This window comes from Hibiscus syriacus, unplaced genomic scaffold (genome assembly GCF_006381635.1).
Source record: "Hibiscus syriacus cultivar Baekdansim isolate YM2019G1 unplaced genomic scaffold, ASM638163v2 tig00116965_pilon, whole genome shotgun sequence".
In the NCBI taxonomy this organism is placed as follows: Eukaryota; Viridiplantae; Streptophyta; class Magnoliopsida; order Malvales; family Malvaceae; genus Hibiscus; species Hibiscus syriacus.
In genome coordinates, this window is record NW_024063490.1 from 6,433,812 (window position 1) to 6,444,899 (window position 11,088).

Genomic DNA, 11,088 nt, shown 5'->3' on the forward strand with positions numbered 1-11,088 from the left:
TATGGGTAAATTATATCATTTATCACTCAACTATCTTATCACTTCTATTTTGACATGAAAGTTTAAAAATTTTCAATTTAACTACTAAACTTTCAAATTGTTCCTATTTAATCACTCCAATTTTTATTATTATTATTTTATTAATATATAATTAAAAATAAAAAATGGAAGTTAGAGTGATTAAATTATGAGTAATATGAAAGTTAAGTAATTAAATTAAAAAAATAAACTTTAGTTACCAAAATAGGAATGAGGAAATAGTTGAGTAATAAATAATATAATTTACCTATAAAAGTGTACCACGTGGAAAACGCATGTTAAGGTTTTAACAATAAGATACTAAAACGAAATAAAAATTAAACGTTAGACATAGTTTTAAAAAACTGAAAATTTAAGTATTAAAATATATCAAAACTAATAATTTATGTACTAAATGAATAATTTACTCTAATAATAAAAGACATAGAACGACAACGGTTCTCTATCTTTCTCACTCATCTGTTACCGTTTCATTCTACAGCAAGCTTTGTTGCTTTGCTCCTAACTTTTGTTTTCTCTCTCTCTCTGTAACCCTTCAAATTTGAAATTCATTATCTTTCGGAATTTCTCTTTCCTTTTCTCTTTTTAGTTTATTTTTGAAAAAAAAAATCCCTGCCTGAGAGTAGTGGCGGTTAGGGTTTTTCCTTTTTTGAATTTTGTACTGTTGGGATTTGAATGAGGAAAACATATATACTTCTGGGAAATCGGAATTGAAGAATCGGCAGACTTCATGGCCACCACGGAGTTGCAGATGAGTCCTCAGTTGGAGCAGATCCATGGCGAAATCCGCGATCTTTTCCGTGCTCTGTCGTATGTCCTCTTCGACTTGTTTACTACTCAAATGATTTAGGCCTTGTATTGTAATCTGCAATCACGTCTCTTTTCTCAACATACATGTGTTTTGACTTTAATATTGTTGTTTGGACTAGATTTCAACTTTGCTGTTTTGAGTTGTCCTTCAAGCTTCTAAATCTGATAACTGTTTTTTTTTAACTATGATGAAATGCTTTTCAGAAATGGGTTTCAAAGGCTGGATAAGATGAAAGATTCAAATAGGCAAAGCAAACAGCTGGAAGAGCTTACTGGAAAGATGAGGGAATGTAAAAGGTGTGCCGTATTTTTAGTATATGAGATATTTGATTTCTTCTCATTTTTACCTTTTTTTTATTCCTAACTTCAATGAACTGTTTGCAGATTAATTAAGGAATTTGATCGTGAAATTAAAGATGAGGAAAGCAAAAATCCTGCTGAAGTGAACAAGCAACTCAATGATGAGAAGCAGTCTATGGTTAGTTCGCCAATTTCCTTATTATTGGCATGAAAAAGGGTTCTCATGATGGAGTGTTCTAGTAGCTTGGTTTTAATTGATGAAATGAGCTCTCAGTCATATTGGTTTATTGTGGAATTATCTCCCCTAACATGCTTTCTTTTTAATCTTTTCTTTTTGCAGATCAAAGAACTGAATTCGTATGTAGCATTGAGGAAAACGTAAGTTTGCCTATTGTAAAGGGAACAGTGGGGATTTTAGTTTTGCCATCTGAAGTTCAATTCTTTATTTACAGTATGTCAGTTGAGTAGTGCAGTTTGGGGTTCAGCCAAGTCCGAAACTTGTACTTCCTAATGTAGGTTGAAACCAATTTTTGAGTAGCATAATTCAGCCCGTACTATCCAATGAGACTTGCTTTTTTTCCCTGTAGTTTTCATGTCATTATGTGTGTAACTGCAGATACATGAATACCCTTGGTAACAAGAAGATTGAACTCTTTGATATGGGAGCTGGAGTCAGTGAACCTACAGCCGATGAAAATGTTAAAGTGGCATCATGTAAGATCATACTTCTTGTAACCCTCCATTGTGTTTTGATTTGGTTAGAACATGTACTTGGGATCAAAGATGAGTTATGAAAATGATGGGTATGTTTTTATTACCTGCTATTGATTTTTCTTTTAATTTGCTATATGTAAATACATTCTAATACCCCGGAATCTCTTATCAATTATGATTTTGGTGATTTAGTTGATTTGGTATGTCTTCTTAGCATGTTGGACAGTTCAGAAACAAAGCTACTAAACATTCACGACTTTGTATGCCACAGGAAAATCAGTCGAATCCATGATCTTGACTGAAAATTATGAACTTATAACAAAAGAATCTCAGCATAGAGGTTACCTGTATTTTTTATCAAACCATCTTACGACTGCTTGATTTTCTAACAGCAATGTCAAATCAAGAGCTTGTCGATCATGGGATGAAAACAGTGGATGAAACTGATCAGGCCATTGAACGCACAAAAAAGGTAAACAGAAACAGCTTTTGTTCCCTAGTGTGGCCCTCTGCTTAGTTGTTGCCGCCTTTTTTCTTTTCTTAACTTTTAGATTTTCAGGTCGTTGAACAAACAATTGAAGTAGGAACCCAAACTGCTAGTACTCTAAAAGGCCAAGTAAGTCAGATTAAGCGGTCTTTATTATTATTTTTCTTCAAGCTGTTCTGTTTCATGCATATCTAATAGAAAGTTATCCAGACTGATCAAATGGGCCGTATTGTAAATGAGCTGGATACTATCCAGTTTTCTATTAAGAAGGCATCCCAGCTGGTAAAGGAGATCGGTAGGCAGGTTAGTTGAATTTTAGAACTCTGGATGCAACCTGGTTCAATTTGACTATTTTTTTTCTATGCCATATTAAATATCTTCTTCCTGCAGGTGGCCACTGATAAATGCATCATGCTATTTCTTTTTCTTATCGTATGTGGCGTTATAGCCATCATAGTTGTGAAGGTATTCTTTTCCCTTCTTGATTTCATTTTGGTAGCCTGTTAAACTTTCTGATTTATTACGGTGGAAAAGTGAGGTATGTTTTGGTGTATATTTTGAAAATCAAGCTTTTGTAAAGAAATATTTGTGAGGACTTGCCACCAGGGTCGTTTGCCTTAAACACGTTCAACTGCTCTATCATATTGTTTGTGAAATTATGACAAGATGAAAGGAAGTGTTGAATGTGAAAAATATTTGTCACTACTGGTTACGATTAAATACTTGCACCTAACATAGCCACTTAGTAACAGTGTTATTTTAAGTATATTAAAGGCTTGTTTAGCATTGTTGTTGCAGTTGAAAAATGCTTTTGAGAAAAGGTCTTGTTTACCATTGCTTTTGCTGTCGAAATTTTTTTTTGGACAGTCAAAAGCAATGCTAAACGCACCCTAAGAGAGATTCAGACAGTTTCTTAACAATGATTGCAAAAGTTCCATATTCTAATTGCAATGTGGAAATTTCAGATTGTGAACCCGAACAACAAAGATATCAGAGACATTCCGGGATTGGCGCCTCCAGCACCGTCAAGGAGATTGTTATACCTAAGGGACCCACAATAAAAGGTGATCATTTCAAATAAGTGAATGGTTGGTTCTGCTTATGCTTTTAATAGATTAGAGTGGGAGTATTGGAAAGTTGGTGGTTGAGGGGTCTAATGCTTTTTTCGCTTTTATATTTTATATATTTGATTCTTTCCTGAGGTGTGCATATCCGGTTGTTGGTGATGTTTGTTGTCTTGTGTAAATTTGATGGGAGCAGTTGTCGAATCATTCGAAAGATTGAACTTTGAAGATTGTTCCTAGGGCTAGAAATTAAGAAGCCATCTCTGAAGTGAATTCCACATAATTGTTCATGTCCTTGGAAGAGATATATTGTTCAACTTAATGATATTAGTTGTATCTTAAACATTTTTAAGTAACACGACACGTTCATTCGATCCGCATTCGACCATAATGGACCGAAGTAATATGCTACGTCACTCAAAAAGTGAAATGAGAAACATATGCTTGCATTAGTTGATGATACTTGAACACAGGTTAGAGTTTTGAAGTGATAATTGATAAATCAGGTTAGAGTTTGCACATCACTTGAAAGTGATAAATGGGAAACATATGCTTGCATTGGCTGATGATACTCGACACAGATTAAAGCATGTGATCTGAGGTGTTCGTATAATGTTCGTTTATTAAGTTAAATAAACGAGTATGAATAAAAAAAAATTATGTTCATTCAATAAATGATCGAACACAAACAAATGTGTGTTCGATTAGTTTATGTTCACAAACAAACTCGTTTATAAACTTGTTTATCGGCTTGCTCATTTATGTAATTATGTTCATGAATAAGATCGTTTATTTGGGTCTCATTTTTCTTTAACTTTTTTTTTACTTTTACATTTTAGATATTGATGAAGGTATGAACTAAATTGAACACATGGTAAAAGTTGAAATTTAAACTATGAATTTTAAGAAGTTTAAGTTCCGGTGGTGTTATTTTCATTTTCTTTAACTTGCGGATGAAACGGTAAAACTAAAAATTGAACATATAAACCAATGCTAAGTGAATATGTTTGTGAACGTTAAACAAATATGTTTATGAACGTTAACTGAACATGTTTATAAATATATAAATGAACACGTTCTTGGATATAATGTTTGCGAATATTACATGTACACTAACACCTTTAAAAATAAATTAAAGAACGCTAATATGATATTAAAAATATAAATGAATATAAACTGAACATAAATGTCTTTTAAAATAAACAAAAGAACACTGATATACCGTACAAACTCGATTTATTTACATCTCTATCTTTGATCAGCGATTTATTGTAATTATCGACTTGCAATAAAATATGTAGTTGGCAAACAAGACATTGAGTACTTGTTAGGGTATGTAGTTGGCAAAAAGACAGAGTATTTGTTAGGGTTGAGCAAAACTCGATTCGAAAAAATTGATTTTTTTACTCGATTTGATTTGAATTGACTTCGAGTTGTAATTTCATAAACTCAATCCGAAAAAATTTCAAATTCAAATCCAGTTGTAAAATACAACTTGAATAAATTGAATAGTAACTTGGATAACTCAAAATTTTTAATTATTAATTGTTTGATTTTCAAGATTGAGTCGAACTCATCGATTATGTATACAACAACAACAACAAAACCCAATTCCCATATGTATGGGGTAAGGGGGAGGTAGGGTAGTAGGCTGCCCCCAACGCCAGGTTGAGAAAATATGTGTATGATATATGTATATCACATAATAAAAAATATGTGTATTATATATGATTATAAAAAAAAAACCCATTAAAATTGTAATCAAATAATATCATAATATTATAAATATTTATAATTGAATTTCAAATAGAAACTCGAAAATTTGACTTGTCTCGACTCGAATTTTATAAACTCGATTCGATAAAATTTCAAGTCAACTTTAAGTTATAAAATAAGACTCGTTTAATTCGAATAACTTGAAATATTGTATTTTTTAATCAATAACTGAAATAATCTTCTTATTTTCTATTGTTAATCTCAGCCTTTGATTTTTCCTCGTATAATGATCCTAAAATGATGTAAAACTTTTTTAATTTTACACTATGTAATTGGATATTTAGGGTTAGGATTTACTTACAACTAGTGTAAACACCCTTTTAAGATCGTTGGACGAGGAATAATCAAATGTTGATATTAACTCCTTATTTTTTTCAGTGAATATCATCTCACTTTCTACTGCTAATCTCAGCCTTTGATTTCCCTCAATCCAATAATCCTTAAAATGTGTAAAACTATTAATTTTACACGGATATAAATAGATACTAACCCTATATATATTCTTTCAAATATTTTTTTGGAATATATATTTTTTTCAAATACATACTAACCCTATATGTATTTATTCAAAAATTTCGAACAAATATATTTTGTTAGACTAAAATTTTATAAATTCATTTTGATTTTTTTTTTCAAATGAAATCTGAATAATAAATCTATAATAGTAAACTTTGACTAATTCGAATTTTTTTTCGCTCTTTGGGATTTCCATCCCTATATTAGATTCCTCATTAATTAATATTTCAGATCCTCAAATTTATTGAATCATTGACTACCGTCCTTATGAAGCCTTTAAATAAATCAAGTGTAGCCAAGGTAGGTCAAATGTCAACTTCTTCATTTATAATATCATTAGTTAGTTAGTTATAAAATTAAAGTAAATGTACTGAATCAGAAATTCGAGCATAATTAAAGGACCAAAACCATAATTTGACCATATATAAATCATAACGTGATAATAATGCCTTGTTTCTTTATCTCCGCGGGCTGAGCTCAGTGATGATATTTATCTGATCTTATTTATTAAAATCTTGAAAATTATAATTAAATTTATTCGACTATAACAAAATGATCATTGTTTGTTATACGATAGTGATATAATTTAATAAATTTAAAGACCAATTTATAATAATATAATAAATTTAATAATTATTTTATAAATTCTAAAATTTTAATAATAAATTTTTAACATAATATAATCATTTTATCCTTCAAATTTTTTGTAAGGTGGAAATGGCACGCATGTACTGTAGTTTTTTTACCCAATTTTAATTTTAAATAATTTATATATATTTTTAAAATTTATGAGTAAATACACAAACTATCTCTCGATTAGGTATTGTTTTGTCGAGTTTCTTAACTATTAAAAATTATAAAATAATCCTTCAATTATATGGTTTTGTTTTGTTGAGTCTTCGACTATTAAAAGTTATAAAATGATCACTTAACTATTCATGTGTTATAAACTCATCATTTTTTATTAAAAATTAACGACCGCATGAGTTATACGATTGGGCAGAGCTGAAATATAATGAGGAATGCCAATTGAGACCCCAAAAATTTATAGAAACCTTTTTCATATATAAAATAAATATATAATAATGAAAAATAAAAAAATATTATTCTTAGAAAATGTTTTGACACCCCTTTAAAATATTAATCATATACTTTTTAAAACTAATATATCAAATATTTAATAATAAAAAATTTAAAATTCCATTTTAACCTTACCAACACTCATCCTTCTTGAAATCTATTGTTATTATTATTAATATTATAATTAATATATTCACCAATGTAGCATAAAAATATTTATAAAAAAATAAACTTATATGAGTACAATTTTTTTTTATTAATCTAGGGTGATTATATGTGGTAGTATATTCTAAAGAGTCAACCATTTGACAATAAATATTTAAATATCCTGTAGTCGTTGGTACTCGAACTCAAAATCTCTAAAGATAATAATCGTCCCTTTAACCACTTAAACCACTTGATTTGTGCATAAAAATACGACTAATTAAAAATGTAAAATTACCTTACAAAGATAATCATATCATAATTTTTTAGTCAAAATATAATTTAAAAATTAAATAGATTACTATCAAAATAATTATAAAAAAAAAGCAATAACAAATGTACATACTTATACTAGTCTGAATATGCGTTTATTTTTAAGTATCAAGATAATAAAAGATTTATATATTTTATCTGTGTAAGTATGCATTTATTTTTAAGTATCAGGATAGTGGTATATGTACATATTTAGTGTAAATTTGGTATCTAAAAATAAACATATAATTATACCACTGTAAATATGTATATTCGGATTAATGAGTTGAAATTCAAATAAAAAAAATAGAGGTAGATATTATTTGGATATTTTTTTATAGGAAATATCGTTAATAAATAAATTAGCTTATAAAGGAGTCAATAAAACAATTTATTAATGAACATAAAAAAACTGAACACACCTTTTTTCATGTTCATTCGTTTATTAAATAAATATAAAAAAATTGTTCATAACGCACGAATCAAGCTACCTCAATGGTTGAAGAAATGATTGTTATCCCTAAAAGTCTTGGGTATGGCCACCAGTAACTACAGGGTATTGGAGCATTCATCGTCAAATGGTTGAGAGTCTCTAGAACAAACACTACAACTGATAATCACCCTAAATTAATAAAAAAATTATTCGTAATAATTTATTTAACTTAATAAATGTATATAAACAAACATTATATGAACGGTTCACGAACAATCATCGAACGTTTTTATTCTTTTGTACTCCTATTTTAACCATAATATACATTAATTTATGAGGCATTAATATTATACATTAAATTATGACTCTATTTATATAATTTAATTTCTTATATTATGACACCATAATTTACAATTTTTAGCTTCGCCCATGGCTAGACGTTAACATGTTGCCTGAGGTATGATAGTCGTGTGATATTTTAAGATCATATTTTATCATATCAGTTAATAAGTTAACGTTTAGCTCAAACTATACCTTATAATTTTTTAATATAAAATGACGAGTTTAAAACATATGAATAGTCATTGATCATTTTGTAACTTTTAATAGTAGATGAACTCAATAAAACAACACCTTATAATTATAAGATCATTTTATAATTTTTAATAATCATAAAACTCGATAAAATAATACTCTATAACCGAATAACTATTTGTGTAGCTTACTCTAACTTTATCTTATTAATTCAACCGATTAAGCCATTGGTTTAATAATTACAACCATCATTCCTCTCATTCATCCAAGGTTTCATAATTACAGCAATCAATTCATGCTTCTGCAAACTTTTTAATCCCCATACAACTAAAACATTATTTAAAAAAGAAAATTAGTACAAAATTAACTGAAACATTATTATTTATATTTAAAACATTAATATTTTTAATATTACGAGTAAAATACCTAACAATAACAAAATCGATAAAAAAATAAAATCGATAGAAATAATAATGTTTATGATAATTTTTTTACCAATTTTATTATTTAAATAATAATAAAACCAATAACATATTTGTTTAATCGCATATTAAGACTGTCTCACGTAATCATTTCTCCATACCGACTTTTTATTACTTCTATCTTTGTGTTTGTGGGGGACAATGCTTCATTCCTCAGTCGTACATACATATATACTTAGATACAGGGATAGAGTCGGGATTTAATCTTAACAGAGATTAAATTTGTTTAGCGATTTTTTTTTAATTTCATTACTTTTTCTCTTTAAAAAACTCTATAATTATTAGATTTTTCCCATGACAATATGTATTTATATAAAATTAGTTCACGAACATAAAAAAATCAAATTTAAAAATCATTATTCAACTTAACAATTATTAGAGTATCTAAACTAATACTAAAATTAAATATAAGATCAAATAATCGTAATTAAAAAATAATAAATATAATGCTGCTTAATTGCTTACCTTTGAAAATTGACTCTCAATTGAATTTGAATCACTTTAGTAAATTTAGAACAATCGTAATAGAAGAGACTTAGTTTTATTGTGGAGAAGATAGTTTTTTTGGTAATATTATATGTTGGAAATACAAAGACTTTATCCCATTTATACTGATTTTTAAAAAAAACACACATACAACTGTACTACGAATTTTTTACGACTCCTATTAGAATAAAAATTTAAAAATTACAGCAGTTTTTGACGACTTCTACTAATATAAAAAAATTAAATAATTCGATTTGATTTATATTTCACAGACTTATTTCGACTCAAAAATTTTCAAATAAAATTTAAAAACATGATTCCTCAATTAAATTAATTTAAGATTTTCAACTGTACGTATTCAATCAAGTACTCATCTTTAGATGACATAACAAGATAGTATCACATGATCGTGTCATGTTATTATTTAATACTTCTAATTTAGAAGATAAAGTAGAACAAAAAAGTAAAATTTAAAAAAAATAAAGACACGTTATGAAATTTAAAAAATACAAACATTATATTAACAAAACATGAGGCATTCGTGACATTAATCCAATCCTAAATTATAGGATAAATTATATGTTTAGTATCTAAATTATCAGCTTTGATATGTTTTAATATATAAGCTTTTTAATATTTTCAAAACCATACTTAAAATTTAGTTTTTGTTTCATTTTAATATCTAGTCATTAAAAACTTTAGTTTTTATTTCATTTTAGTAACTCGTTCAAAATTTAACGTTAAATTTTTAAAAAATGAATGTTTAGGTACTAAAATAGACCAAAACTGATAGTTTAGGTAAATGAATGTTAAGTTTTTAACATATGTACTAAAATGAAATGAAAACTAAATGTTAGACATGTTTTTTAAAAAATTAAAAGTTTAAGTATTAAAATGAACTAAAACTAATAATTTAGGTACTAAATACTTAGATTACCCTAGATTATATAATTAGCTTAAACTATTTTGAAGCTAAAGCAAAGGTTTGGGTCAATCAAAAGCCTAAATGGTATTGGCGTCCAGTCTGCTTCTTTGACTATTGCATGCAGATCTAACATATAAAAATTTCACCTTTTACTTCAAACACACAGTAAAATTAACATCTTTAAACCACAGAAGTTTTAGATTTAAATGTGGACTCAATTTAGAAATTGTTTTCCAGTGTTTTTGTGACAAGAAAAAGGGAAAGTGAATAAACAGCAAAGAAGAAAAAGGCTTCCAGTAGTTTTGTTGTGTAAGCTGCTTCCATTTCACTGTTAATGTAAGGCATGTCTTTCCTCATCACCTACCTCTGACAACCCCACTTCTTCTTCTTCTTCCTATAACCAAGTCAATTATGCCCATTTCTCACATGGAAACCCTACAAAAATTTATTTTTTCTTAGTCCATAACCCCATTTCTATCCTCACAATATTCTTTCCTGTGGGGTTTACCCCTAAATTCTGCTCCTTTGTCATTTTTTTATGTGATTCATTTTCTCTTGATTGTGTTTGCTAATGCTCCAAGTTGTCATTTTTAGATTGATTTTTGTCAAATATTGCCTGAAAATGTTATCATTTTTTGTTTGTTTAAAAACATGACAATGATTTGTCAAATGCAGGATGCGTGTTGGAAATGTGATGGTTTGTTTATTATTTGTATAAGGTTTTGTTGGCAGTCGGTGGAGTTTGATTTAAAGCAAAGCCCTTTGCTTTTCTTCTAGCTTCTTTTTTCTGGGAATTTGATTGTGGTTCAAGGTCTGTTTTCTTAGCACCTTCTTTCTCATTTATCTTTCTATTTTTGCTTTCATTCTGCCCTTTGTTGCTGTGAAAATGATTTCGTTGGTATATTTTCTGTCATGAACCAGTTGATGTAATTGGATAAATGCAAAATATGATTGATTATTAGATGTAGGTTGTGTCTTTTAAGTTG

At 28.2% G+C, this 11,088-nt stretch overlaps 1 protein-coding gene across 1 annotated transcript; it reads left to right on the forward strand.

Annotated features, from left to right (window-relative positions):
• Positions 1 to 509: 509 nt before the first annotated feature.
• Positions 510 to 3,551, forward strand: LOC120191111 (novel plant SNARE 13-like). The gene is made up of 10 exons (XM_039194106.1): positions 510 to 849; positions 1,054 to 1,146; positions 1,234 to 1,327; positions 1,490 to 1,527; positions 1,766 to 1,863; positions 2,256 to 2,335; positions 2,423 to 2,479; positions 2,561 to 2,653; positions 2,741 to 2,815; positions 3,316 to 3,551. Exons 1-10 carry the CDS (start codon positions 770 to 772, stop codon positions 3,409 to 3,411), a joined length of 804 nt encoding a protein of 267 aa, XP_039050037.1. The 5' UTR covers positions 510 to 769; the 3' UTR covers positions 3,412 to 3,551.
• The last annotated feature ends 7,537 nt before the right edge of the window (positions 3,552 to 11,088 follow it).